Source organism: Rhipicephalus sanguineus, chromosome 7 (genome assembly GCF_013339695.2).
Source record: "Rhipicephalus sanguineus isolate Rsan-2018 chromosome 7, BIME_Rsan_1.4, whole genome shotgun sequence".
Classification (NCBI taxonomy): Eukaryota; Metazoa; Arthropoda; class Arachnida; order Ixodida; family Ixodidae; genus Rhipicephalus; species Rhipicephalus sanguineus.
This window is the reverse complement of record NC_051182.1, coordinates 67,895,626-67,922,895: the sequence shown is the minus strand read 5'-3', so window position 1 is coordinate 67,922,895 and position 27,270 is coordinate 67,895,626. Positions and strand designations below refer to the sequence as shown.

Here is a 27,270-nt window from a genome sequence, read left to right as displayed (position 1 = left end):
TTCATGACACGGTTTCAATTACCAGCCACAGCAGTTGCACTTCCATTAATGTGGATATTAAAGAACACCAGGTGGCCATAATTAATGCGGAGTCCCCCTCTACGGCATGTTTTATAATCGTGTCGCGATTTTTAGCACGTAGAACCCCAGAAATTTATTACACAGTGGTAATAAAATCGCTTGATGTGCACGCTAAAGGAAGCACAGTTTTGTAATGCAGGAAAGTTTTGTGCACAACAGCATGGTTACATTGCAGCCTTGCTGACATCTCGGTCCTCTGTGAGCAAGAACACCTTACAGCTGGCAACATAACGTCATGCAGCCTGTTAGTATAGGTTCTCGTCAAATAACCGATTACATGAAACTAATTAATGAAAAAGTTTGTGAACGTTACTAAGTGCACAAAGTCACTGCACAATAATGAAATCACTAAAACGTGTTGCTAATTACAAGTAATCAAAAGCATGTAATTTATCATGTACAAGTTCAGACTGGAAAAGGCAGAATGCCAATAAGTTGGGTATCAGATGACGCTAACAATAATCAGCAGAGTTGAGTCAACTTTGCTGTACACTCTGTGGAAGGACGAAGATCAAAATGCAGATTTTCCTGCAGAGTATTGCATCACTGCTCAGGATGTCTGTAAAATTGTAGGGCAGCACTTCGTTCTCACAGCAAAGAGCTTTTGTCAGTGATGCTGGTGACATACAAGTTGAGGTAGAAAACACTAATGGACTATGCTTGCAGCATTAGTGCTAACATAACACACGCGTTTCCTATTACTCAAGTGCACTTCTCTGCATTGCAGATTTGCTCACTAATGAAGGCACTGGTCAGCAAATGAGTGCTGGAGGAACATGCCTCTAGTGCATAGTATTGTCATGACAGCACTTACCATACCTTGATATAGGCAAACTTAGTACATAATCCTGGATAATGATGCTTAATTCAGGATAACAGCTAAGCAGGCAAGTTGGTTTGCCTTTGTCCTGAAGTGCTGCCCAAATATTATTGCAAAGCCATCTAATCCCTCCCACCGTTGTTGAATTTCCTTGATAGCCATTCACTAAATAAACCACCACTTAATCTCCTGCGTGCAATAACACCGCCTGCCAAATTTTACTTCTTCCTCTTAGCCTCATATTGGCAATAAGTGCTCGTTGTCCTCCAAACCATCACCTGTCTTTCAGTTAAGTGTTGTGCCTACACTTTTTGTTTGTTCAGCTGTATAATGTACTTGCTATGCCACTGTAAAGATTGACACTGTAATACACTTCACACAACCACCCCAAGACAATCCTGCAACATGCAATGCTGTTAACACGCCATATAACAAATAGAGCAGCTGCAACAACTTACTAACATTTCCTGCCATACAAGTCCAAAGAAGGTTGGCATGCATATGGGCGCAAGCTTAGAGGGTGCTTGGTGCATTGTTCTGCTGGTCGTGAGCTCTGTGTCAAATAAACCACTTTTGTGGAGGTGCTGGGCGAATAAGATATTATAATGTCGGGTGAATAATGCATAATATTTGTGAGAGATAGGGGAGTGAGGAGTGCGCGTGTGTTGGATGCGGGTCTCGGAGGCTGTGTGTGGTTGATGGCAGAGGAACAAGATGGCGCGAGTGTCGGGTGAGCAGCGAGGGGGCGCGCGGGAATACGGGAGGAGAGAGATAGGGTACGAGACGGAGGTCGGACATGTTGGATATGTGGCGCGGGGAATAAAGTGTGTGTAGTGAACGTGGTTGTGGATCGTCAAGTATATCGTCGAACCTGACATATTATAAGTGGAAGAATACCAAAGTGGGCCAGCCAAAAGTGAATTAAGGCTTTAATGATAACGACATTAACGTCTACAGAGTAACCACCTCAACCAAAAATCTCCACTGAGAACTGTTATAAGAGTACCGTATACACCCGTGTAAGGGCTGCACTTTTTTTCCGCGATATCGATGGGGTGCAGCCCTTGCACGGAAGTGTGAAACTTTTGTTCAATTTTCGATCCATGTATGAAAAAACCTATTTAATCGTGCCATATATACCTAACGATGGGATATCTGGCATCTCGGTGGGATATCTGGCGTATAGGCAGTTGTCAAAATGAACGGCGGCACAAAGGATCAATGGCGCCAGCAAGAAAAGCAGCAAGATCTCCCAGATAGTGCTGCGTGCCCGAAGCTCACAGCACCGTGTGATGAAGCCGCAGGACAGCTATTGCCATCTCGTGGCTCCCGCGAAATGCGCTGTACACGAGACGCGACAACGCTGGTGATATTTTTATTTTTTTTCAAAATTTGGACTGCCAAGTGGGGGGGGGGGGGTGGAGCGGCCCTTACTTGAGCACAGCCCTTAGTCCAGTGTATACGGTAGATTATAAGTGTGCTGCCTGAACAGACACATCTTAGCCATTAAAGCCTCAATTCAATCATGATCAAGGCTTACCGTGATTTGCTTCCCATGGGGCTCGGGGTTACGGTCCGAAAAGTTCATGGGAGTTCTGTTTGCTCCGGGGAAGAAGAGGCACTTCTCCCAAATGACAACGTACTCGTCCCCATCCAAGTCAGAGCCTGCATGCCACACACACAAATAGACCATGTTCAGAGGTCAGCAAGTGCACAGGTACTTTGAGTTACATAATTAAGGGTTTAAAGGGGTCCCAAAGCACTTTTCAAAATATTCATCGAATGACCTCAGTATCAAAGTTTATTGCCGCAAAATTTCTAGACTCTGTGAAGAACGAGTGGAACTACGTGGATTTGTGGCACGCTTTAGCACTTTTGCTACCGTGCAAAAAGAAGATTGTACCAAATTTACTCAAAAAATTTTTTCGCTCAATTTGTAGAGCTTTTTTTCTCTGAATAAAAAAGGTACCATTTTTTCAATTCAGTGGGCTTCCTTTATTTCACTAATTGCGTAAAAAAGATAACTGGGAGCCACCTGGCAATACAATTAAAGATGGCTACAAGATGAAAGCTGATACACAAATGGCACAACATGGACGAGGGTTGCCATCTAGCGTCAAGAAACACAAGTGTGACAACAGTAGTCAGCATTGGTTCCATGTGGGATCAATTTTTGTTGATGACGAGTATGGTCATCGGTCATTTTGGTACAATATCTCATGAAGACTGTACTCATCGACGGAAGTGAAAGGGTTAAGCGCTTTTTCTTGTCACAACAAGCGTGCTGAAAGTTGCACAGGGAAGGGTGGCACAGGGGAGCGAAGTTACGTCAACGCACGCCATGACCTCAACCAAGCGTATGAAACGCACTCTTCCCATTGTGATTCTTGTGCGCGAGTGTGGCTATTGTGTAATGTTACAGTAGAACCCCGCTGATACGTTTTTGAAGGGACAGTAGGAAATAAACGTAAGAGACGGGAAACGTAAGAGCCGAAAAACAGGAAAAACGGCAAAATATTTAGTGGTACAGAATTTTATTTAAATTCTTACGAGCAGCACGAAAATTGGCGCGCTCAGCCGCGATCTAGTCGATGGATAGAAACGCGGAGCTTAGGACGGCCTCATCCACAGAAATGTAATCAACGTATGTGATTTTTTTAACACCAACAGCTGTAGGCATGAAAGAACTAAGCACACGCAATCACGACCGGCGCGGCGAGTCCGACCGCGAACCGCACGCACGACCACGCGAGCTCCAACCAGCTATAACCAGCTCGAACTCCTCCCGCTCTCCGGCAAATAACGATGATGATGAGTCTACGCCAACGCGATGGCAGAAGTGAATGCCTATCTCGAAGGCCTTGCTTTCGCAAGCAATTACGTCATACACGCCATGTTTGTGCAATACAAATCTCAAAGGCTATGCTTTTGTCAATAGTAAATGCCAATCTCGAAGGCCTTGCTTTCGCGAGCAGTTACGTCATAGACGCCATCTTTGCAATTTGAATCTCGAAGGCCATGCTTTTGTTTGCATCAATTGAAAGATTCTGTTGCTTGCGCCTCTCATGCGGCTAATATTACGGTCAAACGAGGCCAAGCTGCATGAAAATGCACCATGGCGGCTCTCTTTGGTAGTCACTCGGTCGGCTCCGAGCGCACTTCGCGACGTATCATACGGGAACGGTCCGACAGTTACGACGTAACAGCGGGGTTTCCAATACATTGTATCCTATGGGAGCTATGCCGGGACTGGCGGAAAACGACGTAACAGCCGGGAAAACGCAGCAGTGAGGAACGTAACAGCGGGGTTCTACTGTACCAGACTGCGGAGAGCGACGCCGGCACATGGTGGCTCCCATATGGAAAGAAGTGTGTGATCCAAACGCCGCTCTTGAATTACGATGACCAATAGCATGCTATCTGCTGTTTGATGTCAAACAGCAGGCGCCGGCAGCTCTGAAGAGAGCGAGCACAGGCCTCTGTAGGAAAAGAAGGCGCCTGAGAAAATGGCGACTTTGCGCACCACTTATAAACTCTCGTTGACTCCAAGATTTGCCTAAGCTGTTCGTACCTAGCAGTGTCTACTTCACGCAGTATGCGTTTTTTTTTTTTTTCACCAAGCCCCAGCGGCAGTTCATGACCCCTTTAACATTCAATACTGACATGCTCCAATGTGAGGTGGACCATATTGGGGGAAGGATATTAGTTGCGGCAAGTGAAATTTCCAATTCTGAGATTACTTGCCGTAACGTCTTAACCACGGGCATGCTGCAGTGGAGGACTCTGGATGAATTTTGACACCTGTGGTCCTTCCTACTGCACAATGGATCTGGTGATCAGACTCCAACATGTAGCTAAAGACTATTATTAGGAACGCATCACTAGCACTCCTGACAGAACTTCCTTTCGTGAGCAAAATAATTGTAATACACATAAGCTGCCTATGGAATGAAACGTGACAATTTAGGACTACATAATGCACGTGCTCTTGTTTCCATCGTCTTCAGTTTGTGTCATATCGGTGCAACTTTGACTTGAACACTTTCATCAGAGCCAACATTACCTGTAGCGGCTAGATTCATCGCAACTTAACGTTATCCTGAGCAACTGCATATACTTGTCATGAGCACTGTACTGTAAATTGGAATTCAATGTTTCGAGGAGTGTGAAGCATCTACTGTAGGCTTGTGCGAATATTGGAGCAGTTCAAATATTCAAACGAATATAACAGTATTCGAATTTGCTTCAAAAGGAATTTAAATTCTAAATTTCAATCGAAATTAACATACAGACATAAACTGCATGTAACCCCCTGTAAAGGTGACTGCAGTGTAGCGGTGCGATACCGTGAGTACACGTTTCCAGGGGAAATCCGCACTGCCGCGAAGCCCTACTTCGAGGTAGGTATCGCCTCTAATAGTAACCCGAACGCGTTTCGGCAGAAACTTGAGATACATTTTCACGGTGTAGAGTTGGAAGTTTTCTTTTTCTTTTTTTTTTCATCGAACATTCAAACTTTTATATTGTCAAGTGTTGCGCTCTGTTTTGATTAACGTGCTGTAATCTGCTATTCGTGTACTATTGAATTTTATTACGAAGTATTTTTTTGTTATTGTTATTAACCTGCACTGTAGCTTTGTTCATTGTGAGATTTTGTTCATTACCTGATTTCACTGTAACCCCCCTTACTCAATGCCTTCGGGCCTGTAAGGTATTTTCAATAAATAAATAAATAAATAAATGATCAAAGTACCCTCACATCGATTCCTCATTTTTTAAGTTTAAAAGCTCACTATACCGGCTTATACGCTCTAAGTAAAGTAAATTTTAAAATGTAACATATTTTACGGGTTATCACTTGCATTCTACCGAAAGTCAAATCCTGCTACTATTCAAAGTAGCTTCCACTTCCCTTTGAACCAAAAATAATGACATTTGCACATGCCTTGTTTCAGTTTTAAAAAATATTGTGCAGGTTAGTTAGGTCATTACAAATATGCTCATTTTCCTTTATAACATGTGATATATACTATTCAAATTCAATTCGAAGTTATTCGACCAAATCACTATTCACTTCAAAACTAAAATTTACTATTCGCAGAAGCCTAATATACTGTAACCCAGCCAGATGAGAAAGACGGTGTATTCAAGACAAATGAGGCCACAACACGATGACAAACAACAAACAATGAGTCATCTAACAACGAATTATTTCAGCGATATGCTTCATGATTCCTGAAACAATTTAAACGTAAATATTTTTATTACTTCCTTTGCTATTGATGTCGTCCTCTCTGCAGTGGCATAGTCAGGGGGTGGCACACTGAATCTGTGTCCCCCCCTGAAATTTTTTTTTCATATAGAGAAAGGGGAGGTCCCGAAAAGCCTTCTAAGTGTAAACATCGGTCTTATAATGGCTTTGAGAGGCTAAACAAACAATGCAGGTAGGGTTTCTCAACTACAATAGAATCTCGCTGATACGAATCTCAAGGGGGAGCGAAAATGTTCGTATTGCCCAAAATTTCATATAAAAAAAACTAGCAAAATCCGTTTTCAAACAACGATATACGCACAAAATATTTATTTCCCTCAAACGAACTCACGTATGCCTTTCTGGGACACATGTGAACGGACCAATAAGAGACGGCGCAGCTGGCTGCCGCGAAAGCCCGCATCAAATTCAAGCTTTGCTTGAGGCAAAGCGCACGTGCCTTCAAAGCTACGCTGTTTGTTTCCGTCTATGATCGCATCTGCCACGCTTGTGGAAAGCAGCGTCGCTTTGACTGAGTGAGCATTGGACACACGTGCACTTTTGGAGTTCAGTCAGTTTCGTTGTTGCCATACATGACCATGTCAAGAGCGACCATGGTTTCGTCCACAGCAGTTGTGTTAAACAGCGCTTGTCCCTTGTGTACCTTTCTTGTGTGACGTGTCTCTATTGCGCTAATTTTTGTCAGTACTATGCACCAACTAGGACCCCAAAAGGTCCTATTAAGACATTAATCACAGTTCTCACAGTTGTGCGCTGGCTGCGCGCATACTTCCGAGGCTTCCAGCACGCTGCTCTCGGCCTTCGCTCGACGGTTTCGTATCACCGAGATACTGCTGTATGTTTTACACCAATCCCTCCTAAATTGGTTTACACAATGCTATATGCGATGGGTTCGCAAAAAGCCTGGATCGGATTGGGTTGGATTTTTGTCAATGTGGCCAGACCACGCACAGAAATTTCGTTCTGGGAGATCTTCCTGCCAACCGTACAAACGTAAGAAATGGTCGAAATCCGAGAGACTTGGCAGGAATGCACAGTGCACAGCCTGGCACCATGTAGTGCACTACAAGAGCTACAAGCATGTGACAAAGCCGCATTTTAATTGCGTATAGTGTACAGCGTGGCATGGCAAAGGCTTTGCGAACAGGGGCGGCGCCAGCGGGGGGGGGGGGGCAGCAGCCTCCCTAAGATTTCTGCCTGCCCCCCCTTTTGCCCCCCCCCCCCCCATCAAGAAACATATTCAAAGCACAGCGCTAAAGTTCCCAGCCTCCCTGCCCCCCCTGCCCCCCTGAAGGAAGTAACTTTTCGTGGGTGACGATGATATCGAAGGTGCTAAAGGCAACATTGACAGAACCACCGTGATCAAGCACGATCACAAAGCACGATTAGAAACCTAGCTGCTCAGGCTTTATCACTTCTTCATCACACTTTTTTGCCTTCAGGCATATCACAGGCTGATGATGATATCGAAGGTGCTAAAGGCGAGATTGAAAGTTAGCAGCTACAAAACGAAGGCTCACCGGCCATTTCGTCGGGGTGCGGCCTGGGTCCCTGTGCGGGGAACACGATGCAGTCGACAACATGGTGCAGCTCAGGCACGTCGATTGCAGTGAACTTCCGCACGTCACCCGGGTGCAAGCAGGGGCACTTGGTGACAAGGACTGTGCCGGTGATGACCGTCTTCTTGGGTGGCTCCTGGTGCTGCACCTGCGGGCTGCGCATCTCGGTGCACTGCATGAACACCTGCAAAGTACAAGTCGGGGAACTTTAGGGAGCAATAAAGATTGCACAAAGTACAGACTTTCACAATCGAGCACACGAATAAGAAGTTTGACAATAAGCATTGGAGAGAGAATCTGACACTGTCTTTCGCACATGACTATTTGGCTACTACATAAAGCCAGCAGATAATGAAGCCAAGGAAAGCACAGGGGGTGGCTATTTGTTGTACATTTAAATGAAGGGTAGCAATTATGAAGGTTAAGGGAAATGAAAGTAGACGAAAAAGACAATTTTCCGGCCAGTAAGGACCAAACGATGATGCTTCATACAGGTGGTCACGTGGCCAAGAAATCCTCATGTGCCACATGTCCTACCTCGCAAAAGGAACGTTGCACACTCATGCACACTTACCACCATGCCAACGTGTGTAACTGGCTAACAACCCCAGAGTTACACATTCAGAAATTACCAAAAATGTGTGTGTAGGGGGGGGTTGTAATGGCTACCACAGTGGTCAAGTTGGTAGAGCACTGCATTCGTAATGCAAAGGTTGCAAATTCAATCCAAACTGGCAGCAAGTTATGTTTTCGTCCACATTAATCAGTTTTTCCATTCACCTCCATTACTGCGCTTTGGCTAAAGACTACAAATAAGGCCTCATAAGCTCTCTTTTGCTTCATTCAGTCTGTTATTGGCTCTGTGCAGTTGCGATTACACCCACCTCTCCATACTGCAGCTTGCCTGTTGTGTCGACCACTCCAAGCATGTTGCGGGCCCGATCCACCGGCAGCGCAATGCGGGTCTTGTAACGGAGCCCCGCTAGAATACCACAAAATACACAAGTTATTTAGCGCAAGACACGTGCAATGACACACAGCAACTAATATCTGATTCCGCACAGTTGTACATTAGCCTCAGCCTCAAAATCTGAACTTGCGTCCTTCTGTGACATCCTGTGTTTTCTGAATACCCACGAATAATAACAGTGGCTACACACACATTTTCATAACAAAGCACAGGGGAGACTCGTACAAGAGCCAAGAAACACCGGTCTGCTTTCCTGCATTCCTTGGCTGTTCATGCCTGGTCTTTAAAGACTAATGTTTGCCAAGTTGTCTCAGTTTCGGTCCTCAACCCGTTCACCTTGGCAGTGCCAACTGGCATTTGATATTGCCACGCCCACTTCTTGTATTCGGGTTTGACGAGCAAGGACGGTTATCAACGCTCGACGCTGTCCGCGAAGCAGTGTTCGAGAAGCTTCGCGATTATAGTAGATCGTCTTGTTAAGATTGCGCGCCGCCACCAGCGATATTGCTGGAAAGTTCAATAGCGCCTGTATAAAAGCCGACGCGCTTGACCGCTTATCAGTTGATCGACGGTCGACGCTGTGTTTGCCGCTATCAGTGTATTACTGTAGTTTGACTTTCAGTTGCCCGGCCACAAGTTCGGCCAAATAAACAGCTTCATCTCGTACGTGCCGACTGCTGTCTTCGTCGACATCACGACCACGTGACATCTGGTGGAGGTGCTGCTCGTTCATGTTCCGGACGCCCACGTCGACGAAGGCAGCAGTGAGCACGTCCAAGATGAAACTGTTTATTTGGCCGAACTTGTGGCCGGGCAACTGAAAGTCAAACTACGTACAGCAATACACTGATAGCGGCAAACACAGCGTCGACCGTCGATCAACTGACAAGCGGTCAAGCGTGTCGGCTTTTATACAGGTGCTATCGAACCAGCAATATCGCTGGTTGCGGCGTTATCTCTCGACAAAGCTGGAACATTCGCGTGCGGCACGCAATCTTAACAAGACGATGTACTATAATCGCGAAGCTTCTCGAACACTGCTTCGCGGACAGCGTCGGGCGTTGATAACCGTCCTTGCTCGTCAAACCCGAATACAAGAAGTGGGTGTGGCAATATTAGCCACTTCAGTCAGACCGTACAGCATTTTGCTTGAGAAATGGTGAACACGTGCACGTACCACTTTCCATTAAGCCACAGATGCAGGAATGAAGTGCCCACAACTCAACTTTGCCTCTCCTTAGCATCATTGTAGCACAGAAACAAGTTGCTTATACTAAAAGCGATAATGCTTCAGTATGTTTCCTGATACGTTAATTCATCACAACTAGTAATCAACAACCCTCAACGGTGCTCAGCAGGGAGAAAAAACATAACCCAGCTGCACCGGAAAAGGAAACAGCCCAGTCAGCCTTCTTGCGACAACCAATCCTCCTGATTCTGTAAGGCTTTGACATAATAACTAACCAACATATTTTCAGGGGGCATACGTTCACATTTTTATGTTGTGTTGTGGATTCTATGGCACTTGCTTCCTCGCAAAGTGCTATCACTTCACGGCGCTTCAAAATTCACGCTAAGCTTCTTGCACATGTCTGCAAGACAGTTTTAGTTGCCGTTCGCTACATTTTCATCAGCAGCTCAATAGTCCAAATTCACCTTGTAAAGGCATTACTGTAACTTACCGACCGCATTTCGGTACACGGCTAGAAGCAGTGACCGGAAAAACGGGTCCAGTGTGAGCTGAAAACCGGCCTTGGAAAGGTCTTCATAAGGTAGCTGCAACTTAGACCATGCAGACAGCACGTCAGCAGCCCTGGACTCGTTGACTAAGGCGTCAGTGAACTCCAGAATCATGCGCTCTTGCAAGTACACGAAGGTGTCGGTTGGCACTCCCAGCTGCTCCAGAATGGTGATCAGGGGTCGATTCAACGTCACCGAGCCTGGCATAGAGCAGAAAATAATGACACTTCAGAAATCAAAGGAGTGTACAACATGTCATGGGAAAATATCAGAGTGCAACATTCTCACAACAGCTTGAAAGATGTCTTCAGTCTGCTATCGAGGTTTTTACAAGGTGCAAGAGACAAAAAACGTTAAACAAAAACCAAGTATAATGGCATGACAGCAATACTGACGCTACAGCAGCGATGGCACGACAATGATCAGATGTAACAATCATGGTGGACATCCTTGTAACGATGATGAGACGGGTGCCATGGTCACCATAGATTTCGGTAGTTTTTAAACCAATGATAATACTGTCAAGGGTCGTGACGTCGACGAAGACCGCAGTCGGCGTGTTCAAGATGAAACTCCTTATTTGGCCGAACCTGTGGCCAGGAAATAAAAATTCAAACTACACTTGAACCTCATTACAACAAAGTTGCATTTGACAAGAAAATACCTTCGCTATATCCGAAAATTCGTTATAAGCGTATACTTGAACCACTGTATATATTACCAAGGCTATTCTTCATTTACTTCGTTATAAGCGATAATTCGTTATATCCATGTTCGTTATATCGAGGTTTGAGTGTACAGCAATACACGCTGTACACTGATAGCGGCGAACAGGGCGTCGGCCGTCGATAAACTGCTCAGCTGTAAGGCGTGTCGGTATATACATGCGGCATCGAACATTCGAGCCTTATCGCTGGTGGCTGCGTTAGTTCCAGAATGAACTCAACTGTTCCCGTTTGCGCGCTCAAGCCTATAGGCACCGGGCGTGGGGCGAGTTTGGACTGGTGGCGCCTCTTCGGTGGAGGCGCGGAACTAATGGAATGTGAGTGCCAGAAAGGAGCAGGCGCTTGCTGCGGGGACGCGGTGCTGGATGTTGGCTGCGCTTCATTGTGCTCTCGTCGCTTGTGTCCTGCGCTGCCGAAAGGCCCCGGGAACCAAGCCCGAGCAGACAGGCTGCGCTGTAGGCTTCACAAACAGCTATGCAAACATGGATAAAGCTGGGGAGTAGATCCAGTTCCATCGGTTCCCGTTTGCAATCGCCGTCCCCGACGGCCTTGTTCGCGCACCGGCTGCTAACGACGGCCCTCGTTGCGTCAAGCTACATGAAATACGCAGACTAAGGATAGCTGTTGAAATATTAGAATCGGTGACGCATCGCAAAGAAAAGGAAAGCAAAACGGGAACAGAAGTTTGCACGATGTACACCGAAGGAACAGCATGTGCGATCGACCAAGCATTGCGTAAAGAAAGCCGAAAATCGAATAGGAGACGTAGGGTATCCTTTTCAAATGTTGGGAGACACTGTTAACGTGTACACAGAATAACAAGGTATTAAATATTCGGCAGATTCCACGCCTTGTGGGAATCGGTTTCATGCGAAGCAGTCAGCGAGTAGTTCTATGCTGCATTTTTTTTTTTTTTTTGGTGTTGAGCCAAGCGTCACGAGGTGGATCGACGTGTTTTTGTAAGTGCAGTAGTTGTGTACACATCGTGGTCTTACCAGGCACGTCGACTACACTGGCATTCAAAGCGTAACTTATGGCCTGACGTAACGTCCGCACCCACGTTACAGCACATACGTCAGTATTTTCGCAGTGAAGTGCACTTTACGGTGCGATTATGTGAACATCATACGTAACTTTCGTTTGCGTATTCCTCCGGGGTCGAGAAACGCTTGAATTTAGCTTGCTGTATCATATAGGAATACAAATGTACCGTTTATTACACTGCTATAAAAGCAGAGCAAACACTGGAACCACAGACGTTAACCTGAAATGACGCCTGTATCATAGGAGTACATATGTATAGTGTTTATTGCTTTGTTATAAAATTAGATAGCCAGCACCACTACCACAACTGACGTTGCACCGACATTACGCCTGCATAGGGTGTTTTTCCAAAGCAGGTTCTAGACCTGGCGTGGCTCTGTGGTTGAATACCTGACTGCCACGCAGAACCATTGGGTTTGATTCCTGCTGGGATCCCAATTTTTATTCTCTGCATTCGTCGGGTCAACGCTGACGTTGTCGGTTTTTCTTAACGCTCTCGCATTTTAATCAGATACGGCGGCGCTACCTGAGAACAGTGGGCCTTCATCCGACAAGACCACCGGATTATGATTTGTGGCTCTATGGGCCCCACCATAGAGCACTGTTGGTGTATATAGCGGAAGCCGGCCTCTATCTGTATATTGAACTATGTATGCCATTGGGCAAACTCTCGAAATTAAAAAAAAAATTACCAATGTCTGTTCTCGCCGTACCTGGGTAGATATAAACTGTCAATCACCTGTGGCGCATACCCGTACACCGATGCCCGTGGTAAACGGGTATGTGCGACACGTGTCTGGAGGAAAGGGTTTGACGACGTACGCAACAGGATTTTCACTTTATTCATGTCATGAGCAGACAGTCATATTCGTCAAATCCGCTTACCCTCCCATGCCAATTTTGGTCTACACCAAGTTAAGGAGGCGATCACGAGAGCACCCAGACGTAGGCGGCTAGATAAACAGATACCTAGATAGAAACGCTCAAAGTGCCTGGGGTTCGCTAAGAAATGCTTCGCATTTAAAAAATAGAAATGGTGCTACTTACATCTAGCTCCACATCGTAGCTTATCCCGTTAAGCTTCGTCTGCGGGGCGCACTTGCAACGCTATTCGCACTCGTTGTCGCCTTTATATTCTGTGATGTCGTGCACGTGACCTGCTTCGTGCAAGCGGAGACCCTTCTCTAGAGCAGACGCACGAAAACGCGTACGCCAGCTGGTCAAGTCTTTGAAACTTATAATTGCGCAAAAAAACTGGCAGCGCCATGGGTGCACTTGCGCTGTCAGGACTCGCCTTCGCGCCGGAGGCTTCCAGATAATAATGAGGAACAGCGAGTTAGGCAGTTAAAATGCAAAGATGCTTATTTTACATCCTGTCGCAATCGGGCCTGCCTCATTTGCTGTCCCGAAAGGGAGGAGGCATCGTGCCCCCTCTGGTCCGTCTCCGAACGAAAACAAACGCCTACAAGCACAGCACCACGCAAAGAAGCTGACTCGTTTGATGCTCCGACAGCACTCATCGGTGTGGACATGAGAGGGACACCGCGTCATTCTTTCTAGATGACTTGGCGGCCATTAAACGCGTCCACGACCGCAAATGACTGCGCGGGAGTCTGCCTGAAGCCCGACGACGGGCCCCGTTGTCTGAACACATGTCCGAGAGTCGAACGCTTCGTGCATTGTTCAAAAGAACACTGTTGCTGCCGCTTCTCCTTGCCTCTCGGCAACAAACGCAACAGCATACAGCTTCGAATTGCTCAAAAAGAAACGCCGCGCTTCTTTTCGAATACGTGTTGAAAGTAGCAGAGCCTGCTCCGCGTCGTCTGCTTCACATGCCAGTGCTGTCCCTGCCGCCGCTTGGGGCGCTTTTTGGGAGAGGCGTAGCTGGCGCCTTACGACAGCCGCCCGGTGCCTATAAGAAGATTCTGAAATAATTTGGAAGGTTCCCAGACATTTGGGAGCAATTTGCACATTCAAGCCTTATCGCTGGTGGCTGCGTTAGTTCCAGAATGAACTCAACTGTTCCCGTTTGCGCGCTCAAGCCTATAAGAAGATTCTGAAATAATTTGGAAGGTTCCCAGACATTTGGGAGCGGTTTGCGCAAGACTGTGATTACACGTGCAATGGACCAGTTACAGAAACATAGCAAAAGAAGCGTGCGTGGCAATACGATAACCAGCTTAATTTGAGCCATCCTTCCTTGATGCAATTTCAACAGTTATCCAGCACTTACAAACACTGTTGCCTTTTCTTGTCCCTGCAGACATGTGTACGCATTGGAATATGCATCAATTTTGTCACCATAGTCGCTGCCCTACCATGTTTCAAAATCACATAACCTTACAGAAAAGAAATGCCAACTAAACTGAGTACCACTGGGGATCAGAGAAGGCCGAGCTCTTAAGAGTTTGACAGGCGTAAGAATGAAGCATCACACATCCCATGCCATTTGTGCAAACTAAAGATGGTCAGCTGCAGTGGCCGTCAATCAATCAACATACGTGGTGCCGAGACTTTGACCACTTCGAGGTACTCTGAGCTGAAGCAGGGGAACTTCTGCATGCTGGGCCGCAGGCAGAGAAGCTTCTTGTTGGGAAGGGCGGGGTTGACGCAAAGCATGCCCTTGGCCCCAGCGTACCGGACCTGGATGGCCGATGGCCGCTCCTTCAGCTTCATCACCTCGTACACCTGTGCACACACACCTTACACGTTTAAAATACTGCCAACATGACGTTTTGCACATAGTGCTTTATTGCACTAAATGAGAAATTCTGGACTTTGAAACCTCGGATCAAAAAAACAAATACTAGTGGTAATAGCCTCAGGTAACACCTTTTCTACGACCTTGTTTCTTAAGCGTATGCAATGCATCATGCCAACATGATGGCATAGAAGGTCACATGACAGTGGGCATTGCAGCATCTTTGAACTTACTCCAGCAGTTACACACCTGCTGCTGTGCAGTCACTAAACATCAGGCCATGCATCCGGAGCAATATTGCAGAGGTCTACTTTTTGTAAGAAACTCTATGGCTGTGCCCAATGAAATGATTTAATACAATTTCTGGGGTTTTACATGCCAAACTCAAAATGGCATGGGGTGTGCCTTAGTGGGGCACTGTGGATTAATTTCCACTGCCTGTCGTTCTTTAACGAGCTTAAAACGTAAAAGTATGGGCATGTTTTGTGTATCGCCCCTATCGAAACGCAGCTGCCATGGCCAAGAATTGAACATGCGTCCTAGAGCTTGGCAGCGCAACACATTACCTGCTACTAGGCCTGCACAAATAGAGTGCTTTGAATAGTCAAATGAATATTACATTATTCGAAACGGACAGATAGATGTATTTTACCTCATATAACCCGCCTGACAAAAATTTCACCGCAGCATGGGGCCGCCAAGCCGTGAAACTACCTATTCAGGGAACTCCGTGCACTGCCACAAGGCCACATTTCAAGGTTAAGCGTACATAACACTTGCACCCAAATTTAAGTTTAAAAGCTTAGTGTTAAAGGGGCCGTGACACCCAATTTTCGATGATAATCTGTGTTATGTGGGTTAATCTTTGTGCATTCACAAACAAGGTGGCGAAATTTTAGCGCATTTGGTCGAGAACTTAATTTATAAAGGGATATTTTGATTAACACGCGAGCGGCCTGCGAGTCGGGCAACACTGGCACACTCACGAGCCGTGACGTAACAAGCAGCTAGCTGTGCAAGCATCTGTATTCTGGCGAACGATATCGTTCCATGGTCAGCTGCGCGTGAAATTGAGATATTTTAGCTTTCTTCACTTCGCCACTGAAACTGAACGATTTGCAGCGGCTGAAACTTTGGTAGAAGACGACGGCTGCGCACCTTGCTGCACACGATGTCACACGCGCCATGGCGAAATGGCGGTCGCCGACGGTGGGAGGGGTTTGCAACTTCTGGGGCTTGTTTTGCACTGGAATAATCTTTTACGGCCCACTTTTTGTATCTGTATAGGCATAATAGACCCCCTACATCTAGTTTTCGCTGAAAACCACAAATTGATGGGTGACCGTGTCATGGCCCCTTTAAGCGAGCTTATACGTGGCTAAGTATGGCAAATTTTAATTTAGTTTACCAATGCGACTATAACCCTGTGACTATAGCTTAATGCTTATAACTTGCCCCTGCACCCTGCCCACAATTTTTGTACCTGGCCAGAGTTGCCATTCGGGCATGCTGCTACACGCTCACCTCTTCGGCGAGTGGCACAGACATCATGCCGACGCCATCAGAGAAGATGTACGGCTTCCTGCTGACCGGGTGGGCGCCGCCGATGATGTCCGGCACTTCCTGTACGTCGCACGCCTTGACGCGTACGGACTGCTCGGTGGAAGAGAAGCACTGGCCCATACGCGCCATGCGCTTGGCCACGTTGGGGATGCCCTCGAACTTGCCCATCCACTCGCGGATCGTCACTGCACTGTTCTGCTGCTCGTCGGCCGCGTACATCCACGTCCTGCATGACGAGAGTGACAGCAACTGTGGATTTCTGCCCATCACACGGCATGCAAAATGGCCGATCCCAGAGGGAACCACAGCACGTCCCAAGCCAATGATGAGGGAATAAGAAGAATGAAAAATTAAATGAATAATTAGAAAACATACATATAGAATAGTAGACTCATCAAATGAAAATCTCTTAAACGGAACTGCTGCTTAAATACTGCATTTCGTACTTGTATTCTGCACCCCTGCTCCACTCTCAGTAAACAATACTGCTGTTTAAGGGAACACATTTTCCTGGTCGCGTCAGGCTCCGTTTTTTGAGATTCTACTGTAACCTACTAAAGCTGCAAGAGGGAAATATGGAGCTAGTGTTCAAAAGAGACGAGAGCGTATTAGTTAGGACACCATGGAAAGGATGGGCAGCAGAACTCAAACTGGCAATGTAGACTAGCAGGTACCTTAGTTGAAACTTAAAATCGTGCAACATGACAAGGAGGTCAATAATGAAGAAATTAATGTTTACGGCGTGCTGCACACTCAATATAAAACAAATTGAGGGGCTAGATGGTCTGTTATAAACTACTATGCAAATGGCAAAGAAGGATTTTCATAAGGATCGCTTTTACGAGTCTTCACGCGTGATGCACCTTTCCTTCCTGCTCGAGTCGCGGTTGTCAGCAAGACCTCACACACTTTCACAGAGAACATACGACGCACAGTGCAATGTTAGCGATTCGGACTTCATTCGGAACAGCAGCACTGCTGTGAGGCTCCATAATGCAATTACATTCAATCATATTGTGAGGTTCCATAACTACGCATTCCGATCCAGAAATTATTACAAAATGTTACATCAGAAAAATTTGCATACGTACATGCTAATAAAAGGCTCACTGTTAGAGATGGGCGAATAGTGAATTTGGGATTTAAGGGGAGATGCTACTCGAAGACACTTTTTCTTTAATATTCACCCTAGAGCAATGAAACTTCAGCTGCTTATAGAACTTTTTATGCTGATTTCAAATATATAATTAGTTTTCTTGCAAGTTGCATACTTTTAGTTCTGCAACATGACAAATTGAAAAACTTAAGCCTTTTGCCCCCCCTCTTTTCAGACCTAAACTTCAATAATTTTTTACAATTGATAGTTCATAATGTTTCAAATAAAGTGTGGAATGCAAGTAACTAATTAGGAAGTCCATACAAAATATGTACTAGACGAGAAAAATTTTAACGTGGGAAGTTCATATTTCTCCTACCCTAGTAAAAGTTTACATAACTTTTTTTTATTATATAATAAGAATATTGAAACTTAAACAAGATAATTGCATTTAACCTACTTTGGAAAAAATTTGGGAAAAATTTCATGCAGATCTGAGCACCAGAAGTACCCGAAAAAGGAGGGGCACATTGACAAAAATGGCAAAATTTGCGTTTTGAGAAAAACGAGTTTTAAAGTCAAAATTGCATGTTTATTTATCAAAGATGTCATTGAATGCGACTAAATTTGTACACAAGAAAGAGCAATCCTCCTTGTAGTGGCCACTGCCATTAAAATGCGCCAGCACCATAGGTTTGGCCCTCACAGCTCTTTCGAGCTGACTCCTCGACAAGAGATTTTTTTCTTCAGCGAACGCCGACGAGCCCTTGCTTCTCCTGTTAGTTTTTGAGACATTTTTTTCTGGCGTGTGCTGTCCTGTGATGTGCCAAGAGCAACCAGATCATGAGGCGGGAGCACGCCAAGCTCTTCCAGAACACGTTCAAAACTGGAGTGCCCTCGATTAAACCAACATGTTCAGTGCTGTCATATCAGCAATCAACGAAGACTCGTCGTCCTGCGATTTTTTTTCGTCTTCGAAGAGTCCGATCTTTTTCTGGGAGGCACTCACATATTCGAATGCCGCGGCAAACTCGTCGGACGCATCGGCGTCACTGCCACTACGCCTTGCGGCAGCAGACGCTCTTTTCGTGGTTTGAGTGCTCGGCTTTGATTTGCGCCGGCGTCCTCGAAATTTGTACGCCGCGTGAAACTTCACAGGCCGGTGACCGCGCTTCCTACGGCTTTCTTCATCCATAACGGATAAGCACTCGAGAAAAGCGTTGTTCAGCTGCGCTGCTCGACGAGACACGGATCCTGCAAGTAGGCTTTACAGCACACACAGGCGCGCAGCGGCCAATGGCGGCTCCCGATCCGTACCACGTGATTTAAAGCCAGTCGCGGCGCTCGAAAAAGGCGGCAAAAGCGTGCGTCTCTTTATTATTTCTTGCGCTGCAGCAGCGCGGGAAACCGTCGTTATTTGAACAGTGAGGCTCGGCTCTTCGCCTCATGCGGTCGACAATGGCGAGCGGCGGCGCATTATCGGCGGCAAGGTGCTCGAAGACGACACACTTTCGGCCTTTTGACAGCCACCTTGTGCTCTTTAGACGCAATTTTAAAGAGTTTCCAGTTGAGTCTCGGCATTGATTTTTTTTTTCAGAACAGTAGAGGTACTAATCTTAACAAAACAGGTGAAAACAAAAAATCGATAATTTTTTAGAAAACTCGCGTTTTTCGACCCGCATCTCCCCTTAAAGCGAATCTGAAGCAAATAGTAATCTGGCCGAATAATTTGGAGTCGAAAAGTTCAAATAGTAGAATCAATGTCCAATTTTTCGGACCGCGGACTGCAAAATCATCCGAAAAAACAAATTCATGCTTTGTTATTATGCTTAAGCGGTCGAATTGCCACAGCCACGTCCGAAATAGCTTTAGTGCCTCCCAGTACACTTATTAGGCATTTTAGTGTGAGCCCAGGATCTCGCAAATACACTCAGTACCTGCTGCAAACCCCGCTTGACTACGTGCCAACTGCCACTTGCAAATTTGCGTCTCGTGATAAGTGCCACTGATACCAACAAAGCACAGAATAGATTACGGCTCTCTCGCATAGAGCGTTTGGAAACGATGACATGGAACACAAAGACTGCGGCAGAAGAGCAGACGACTCGTCCAGCTTTCCCTGATGCGTGTGCGCACGTAAACGATGCGCACACACATCGCCGAATATCCGCCGATACACAGCATTTACTGCCGTGTGACGCCAATCGTTTCTAGTCATGTGCAGCACATCGCCAACTAAGCTGATGCCGTCACTGTACTGTTACTGTACCGTACGCACACATTTGTCACGAAAGGGTTCCTGATGCCCACTCTGTTCCTGACCGCACACGGGCACGGCAGTGGCGAGCTGGTTTCGTTCGTGAAGGCAACGTGTCTGTGCAGCGCCCTTAGCGGTCTCGTACAAAGAGGCAGCATGAATGGCGGCTTGGCGTGTTTGGGTTCTCGCCTATTAAATGCATGCAGTATGCATGCAACTGCGCTAGGCCACATGCACTACCCAGCAGTTGACTGAAGATGCTTATCGTAAGGGTTGTCAGCAATTAAGCCGTACTGGCGCGTTTGCCACCTGCCGCCATCACGCCTTCGTGCATTTCTGCTGCTTATCCATAAAGACATCGCCACACGGCGCCGTGATAACGGCCCCTTTGAATTTCTGGTCTGCTTCATCCCATAACACTTCGGCATTGCGGCAAAGCTGACTTTCGGACTCTGCTACTGTTGCAAACAGGTCGACTCACGAAAGCGCTGGTTCGAACCTACGAGATGATAGACGCGGCAGAAATGGGGGCTTCAAATAACGCCTTTCGGACCTGCAATTTGGGCAGAAAGTCCGAAAAATCAGACGCCGAAGAGTTTCAGCGTCCGAAATTTCGGAGGTCCTTACACATTGACGTCTATGGGGCTGGTGACGGTGCCACAAAAGCGTCCAAATTTTCGAGCATGCCCGGAAAATCGGGCGTCCGAAAACTGGCAGTTGACTGTACATATATCACAATGTATAAAGAAAAATCCCTAAATTCAACAATAATTTTAAGAACTAGAGCAAGGCTTATGCGAATATTACTTTTTTGGTTTGAAGCTCATTTGAATACTAGTAAGAGGATTTGAATAGTAGGGTGCAAGTCATAAGCGATGAAATATGTTAAGTCTTTGCTACACTTAGCCCACATAAGCCCTATAACACACTTTTAAGCATTTCAATGAAAAAGTGCATGCAATATGTACATTTAGCACGCAGTGTGGCTTTGCGGCAGTGCAAATGTTTCCTGGATAGTTGGTTTCACAGCATAGCGTCTCCACAGTGCAGTTAAATTACCTTTTCAGAGCGCTGCATGTGGTCAAATATGTTTAGCATACGGTCATTTACACACAGTAAAGTACCTTACTAGTTTTGAATACATCCAAATTCAAGTTGAAGCACATTCCAATACTGTAACATTCGTTCGAATATGTATTCAAAGCGCTTGAATATTCACCCAGGCTTACTCACTGTACTACCATGCTCAAACTGCCATTCTCACTCAATCATACCCATGGTCACGAAGCTGACTCGTGGACGGCGCCAGGAACTTGAACTCTCGGGCACCAACGCGCAGCCCGTCTTGCAGAAAGCGGGCAACAACGGCGTTGAGGAGAGCGTCCCGTGACGAGTGCAGGTTCAGCGTGAAGGACAGCTTGTCCAGGTTGTCGTCCCTGAACGACACCCGGATGGCAAATTCTGCGTTGAACTCACGCAGAATCCTGTTCTCGAAGTGAACCTGCAGCAAAATGCAATTCAGTTACCATTATGTAGCTTAAGTGAGGCACATGCAAAGCATTCACACAAATCGAAATACGTAGCGGGTTCAACGTGAACATGCGCAAAATTGAGAATACGCCAGCAAATTGTCAGATCACTTGTGCAGAAAGTGTAAGTGCAACGCGACTGCACTCAGGCCACCCGATTTAAAGGACCCCTGACACCGAATTCGGAAACTCGAGATGCGGGGGGCACTTCTGACCGATTATGAGTGACGAGCGTTGCCTTTAAGATATTTTAATTTGGTTTTAAAGTAAGCCTGAGTGCTCATCTGCATTTTGAACTCCTATCAGCATAACCACTAGTATGACGTAGACGTAGGCCCCTTGTGACGTTGCAGAGGTAAAGCAAGCGTTGTCGACGTCACAGACAGAAATATGCGCGGTGCACTGTGGTATATTGCGAAGCATGTTTGCTTTTTGCTCCTCCCACCTTCTCCTTCTTCAGTATGTGTCGGCAGGCAGCGTGAGCTCTCCGTGTGTGTGTTCTCCAACTGGCAGTTCAAGCGTGTGGCTGACGTCACCCAATACTGAGCACAAGTCATCATGTGTGCCCCAAGGCGCGACCGCCGCGGCGCAGCGCTACTTTCTTATCCTCTTTCGGCGCGCATTTTGAACCTACACTAAAAATGACCATAACTAACGCTGCTAGGATTAATTAGACATCGCGTTGGAGGATTTACGGTATCATTCCGTGATTACAAGACATAGACCTACTTATTACAACATAAATGTCACAAACAAAAAATCGGCTGTCAGGGGCCCTTTAACAAAATTTGCTTTTTCAGTGCAGCTGTAAATGGAACACCTTGATTTTTCAGTGCCTGTAGGCAAAAAACACCTAGCGCCCCCTAGGGAGCAGTGGTGTATTTTGAAGAATTCTGAATTATTCCATTTTAACGTGACAACTTCAGCACAAACCATGACGGACCACAAAGAATAGACGACGCAAGCACTGACGCTGTCTCATCTATTCTTTGCGGGCCGTGGTGGTTTGCGACGAAGTTTTCGTCTTAAAAGCTATTTACCCACTAGGCCCAACAGAAGTTTTATAGAATCATTAAAGTGGAACTCCTGGTTCCCTCTATGAAGTGGCAGAAAAAAACTTGAAGTTGAAAAAAATTTGTATACATTTCCTACGTGTTTTGGCCCGTCATTTAAGTCTAGGTGCTGCATTGGCGCGGTCGTGCGTGGCAAGTATGGGTCGACCTCGCACTGTGGGAACTCGCAAGGAGCAGCGCACTTATGAACGGTGTCAAGAGCAGAGTCATCTATCTCTGTAGCACGTGACCACTTTATGAAAGCATGGTCACACACCTTCAAAGAGTGAAGTGGTCTATAGTTTTTTCTAATTGCTCCTCGTTGCAACAGCAAGATACAAAAATCCTCACTCATGCTTAGCTTTATTCCCCTCCGAGGACACAGTGCTAATATACTAGCAATGTTTTGTTTCTTGAGATAAGCTCTCCACTTTGAAGCTGCAAGGCATAACAAAGGTGGGGCCGCTGCTCCAAAAGTGCTTTGACTTTAGATTACGTATGTTACAACTGCACGCTGCGATACAATTCGAAGGCCCCCTATATGTATACATGCATGCACGAAGATGAGCTGTGTCCATCCATGTAAACTGTCATAACATCCTGAAACTGCTTTACAGCCAATTAAATCAGTTTCTGAAGTTCGTCAACAAGCATTCTAAATTTTTAGAAATTGCGTGCATGCACATGTGTGTAGTGGCCGTCTTGGACTACTACTGGACGTCTCTGAAAGGGCTACCCACACAGCACGATGACAGTATTTTAACTTACAAGTATCGCAGTAGCATGCTGTAGCACTGACATTGCATTGCATTCCCATACGCAGTCATCAGCCACAGTTTGCATACCTCACATGCCTCATTGTTAACATGGCTCGCATGCTCTCATTGTTAAAATCATGTATAAACACAAAACGGGCACAGAAATACCATATCTTCTCGTGCATAATCCACACAAGATATACAGAAAAGTCAGGGCCAAAGTCTAGGTGCGAGCTCCACACGAATTTTGGTGCACAAGTTGGCTTCACGGCACTACTGCACAGTAATGCAAGGAAGTCTGCTTCACGGCAATGCGCAAGAACCTTTTTAACAGCGGCGCACCTTTTTAGAAGCGGAGCTGCTCTAGGGCTGCATTTGATGACAGATGAGTGTCTGTGTGTCCCACTCTGGTCCCCAAATACACCCATAGGTGGCGTAACTACCTCGGGTGCAGACGAAAACTTCGCACTGGGTGGAACTGGGGTATTTTTTTTACCTATTTTCATTCTTTCATGGTTAGTAGTTGGGGATGCTGGTTATATGCAGGGGCATGTTATACACGAGAAAATAAGGTACCACTACAGTTCCTGCTGTGAAGACCGAGGAATCCCTCTACGCACCTGTGCAGGACGAAGAATGAGCCGGCCAGGTGTGACGAACACGCTCCGTACGAGGCACGTGCCGCGTGCCAGCTGCGGTGGCTTCTCGTCCTTGAACATGGTGCACGAGGCGTAGAAGGCGGGTGCAAACATCACCACGTTGCCTGCGTCGATGCTGGTCACGATGTGACTCAGAGCCCGCTCCACCACCGACGGCTCCTTCTTGGATCGTTTCTCGATGTCCCGCATGAGCTTGTCGAACGAGGACGTAGACATCAGCGCCATTTGATCGAGAACGTCGAATGTGATGTGGAGGGCCGCCTTGAACGCGTAGGCACAGGGAAATGGCAGCGTCCTCTGCATTTCCTCGCAGCGCGCCTGGAAAATTTGCATAAAATTATTAGGGGTGTGCGAATATTCGAAATTTCGAATATTTTACTTCCGAATTTCGAATATTTTACGAAATTTCGAATATTTTATGAAATTTCGCACTGAAATTTTACTATTCGAACTATTCGAACCCTTGAGGGCTTCGCCGACGCTGACAAAGACCTCGAGCTATGTGCGGAGTTGACCGATGACGAAATCATTCATCAAGTTACGGAGGATTCCGATGACTCCGACACCGAGAACGAAGAGCCAGCTCCTACACAGCCAACGAGCTCGGAGTTGATGCGAGCACTGATGACACTGTCATTGGTGTACAGCGGCAACATGACGTTGACTGAAATTGAGGCAGACATAATCGCGGGCAAGCGGACCGTGCAAAAGAAAATAAGCGACTCCTTTGCGCCCAAGTGCTGACCTATGAGGTAGTGCCGGCCACGTCGTATTTTTTTTTTATAAACGGCTCTTTTCAGAGCCACCTAAACAATGCATTGGCTGAATTGCTATGGGAATCTTGTACTCCGGCTGTGACCCTCTCCGTCAGCGAAAAATACCTACCAAAAATGAAAAATGTGCGTTTTCACGTGCATTCGTTTTTGCGGACTGCCCGATTTTCCGGACGTTTTCGCGGTCCCTTGAGGGTCCGGGAAATCGGACGTCGACTGTATTCGAACTTCCCAAAGACAAATGCAGTCAACGTCCGGTTAAAAGTGACCCCTTCAAATTTTCAATATGCTTCACCTCATTACACTCTCGTATTACGGCAAAGCTGCCTTTCAATGTCCGTTACGGTCGAACTTAGCCAAGAGACAAAGTCCGGTTAAAAGTGGTCCCTAGATTTTCAATATGCTTCACCTCATCACACCCCCGTATTGCGGCAAAGCTGCCTTTTAAGGTCCGTTACGGTCGAACTTAGCCAAGAGACGGTTAACGACCGTTTAGAAGTGGTCGCTAAATTTTCAATATGCTTCACCTCATCACACCCCTGTATTCCACAATATTTTAGAGCAGCGCAAAAGACGGGACAAAGGACAAGAAGTTCACAGACGAGCGCTTTGTCCTTTGATGAACTTCTTGTCCTTTGTCCCGTCTTTTGCGCTGCTCTAAAATATTATGGAACCTTACCAACTAGCCCAACTGTCGACCTTGCTGCAATATACCCCCGTATTGTGGCAAAGCTGCCTTTCAAGCTCCGCTACGGTCGCAAATGTACTAACTCAAGAAAACGCTGGTTCCAATATGGAGATGAAAGATGTGGCAAAGTTGGGGGCTCAATTAATGCTGTTTTGGACCTGAAATTTGGGCAGGAAGTCTGAAAAATCGGACGCCGAAGCTCTTTAGCATCCAAAATTTCAGATGTTCTGATATGTCGATGTCTATGAGGCAGATTTGGAACTCCGGACTTGAAGGGAGCACACCCTTGTCCGCCACATCAGTTGGCCTTCCACAGTAGTTGAAAGAGGAGGAGAGGCTGAGGAAATGGCATCTCTGCCTATCACGTGTAAAGTGTTGTTGGCAACACTTTGGTTGCACCAAATCATGTACATAAATACAATTCGGCCTCTACATTGCCTCATTCTTGATAAGAAAGACAACTATGAAATATGACCCCACCAGCGCTTCATCAACCTAGCGAAAAGAAACACTTTCATGTTGCTATCTCACAAGAACATACTTAGGGATTCTCTGCAACTTTTTCTGTAATTTCGCTTCGAATTATTCGAAAAATGTTTGAGAAATATTCGAAAATTATTCGAAATTATTCGATTCAATTCGCACTGAATTTTTATTATTCGAATTCGCTTCGCACCCAAAATTTTGCTATTCACACAGCTCTAAAAATTATGCATTGCACGCACAGTCCCCGCCTTCATTTGTTGCAGTAACGATTGCATAGGCATCAGCTGCGCTCTTTGCCTCAATGTCTTGTTTGGTGCTCACATTTGACTAGTAAAGCATCGTCGACAAGATCCAGTTACATTTTTCCAGACTACTGCAATCCGAAACACCAGTTCCCATTCTTAACCCTTTCAGGCGCTTCGTACATTTGTGTACGCAACTTGCTTTTGCTTGTTTTGTCAACGAGTGGCTAAGAAAGGGCAAGATACATTGAGCTTTGAAATGATTCAGCCTGTCCACGTTAAACTTCCTCCACTGTGCAGTGCTGTATGTGAGTGCTTTGCCGAAGTCACTACCATGTCCGACGAGCCATTCGATGTGCTGCTCTCCGCAAGCCGTAAACACGAGCTTGCCGAGTAAGCAGGTGTGTTACAGTGTGGCCAGACTTACATGAAGAGAGACTATGACAATGACAAGCTATGTGTAGAACGGTGATGTGAATGACAAGGGACTCCCGTGGGTAGAACATTAAGGAGAAAGCCTCAGATGCCTCATCAAACGCGAAAATTGACCGCCGTCCCGCATCGGCATCCCACGTCGGCTGTGTCAACACGAGTGATGCAAAAAGTCATTGTGTGATGCGGTCACCATATGACATCGTAATGTCACAGATCGTCAAAATTTGTGACGTGACATTATGACATCACATGACATCATTGTCTGGTCAAAGGTGGGCCAATCTCGGAGGCAGTGCAAAACAAGCTGAGGTGCAGAACGCCTACAATGCCTCCATACTAGTGGAGGCATCGCAGAACCACATTAGTTGTAGAAATCTTTCGGAGGGGGGCGCGGGAGGTTCATTACATCGACATACTACAAGAAAAAAAAAGAAGATGGCTTTCCCCTTTAAGTCGACTTAGGAGGATGCGTAAGAAACCCTGTGAGTTTTTTTAGACCGTAAAGCATAAGACAGCTCGCACATGGCACAAGACATGCAGCGTCCCACCATACTGTTGCTCCAACATGGTGGCTACAGGATGATGTCATTGTATATTATTCATTGCTACGGAAGGCTGCTGGTGTGTGTACGAGAACTTGCAGTCCAACCACTGCGCCTGACCACAAAAGATGCAAATTTCCGACATTGTGCTGGTCCTCCAATGACCGAGTGCCAACATTCACGCTGGCACTTGCCTGCAGACAAAATTTAGCGGCGAGAACACATCACACACGAAGTTATCAGTATTCGTCGCAACTTTGTATCAGTTGCTTCGCAGA

At 46.2% G+C, this 27,270-nt stretch overlaps 1 protein-coding gene across 1 annotated transcript in view; it reads right to left on the bottom strand.

The window, feature by feature from the left end:
* Positions 1-27,270, bottom strand: part of LOC119398745 (uncharacterized) — a 40,156-nt gene that overhangs the window by 6,969 nt on the left and 5,917 nt on the right. Inside the window, exons 3-10 of the mRNA XM_037665565.2 lie at positions 23,788-24,144; positions 21,103-21,329; positions 16,437-16,701; positions 14,713-14,899; positions 10,385-10,642; positions 8,617-8,714; positions 7,694-7,916; positions 2,442-2,566 (exon numbers count right to left, since the gene is read on the bottom strand). Coding sequence (XP_037521493.2) covers positions 2,442-2,566; positions 7,694-7,916; positions 8,617-8,714; positions 10,385-10,642; positions 14,713-14,899; positions 16,437-16,701; positions 21,103-21,329; positions 23,788-24,144 — 1,740 coding nt within the window. The remainder of the gene's footprint in view (positions 1-2,441; positions 2,567-7,693; positions 7,917-8,616; positions 8,715-10,384; positions 10,643-14,712; positions 14,900-16,436; positions 16,702-21,102; positions 21,330-23,787; positions 24,145-27,270) is intronic.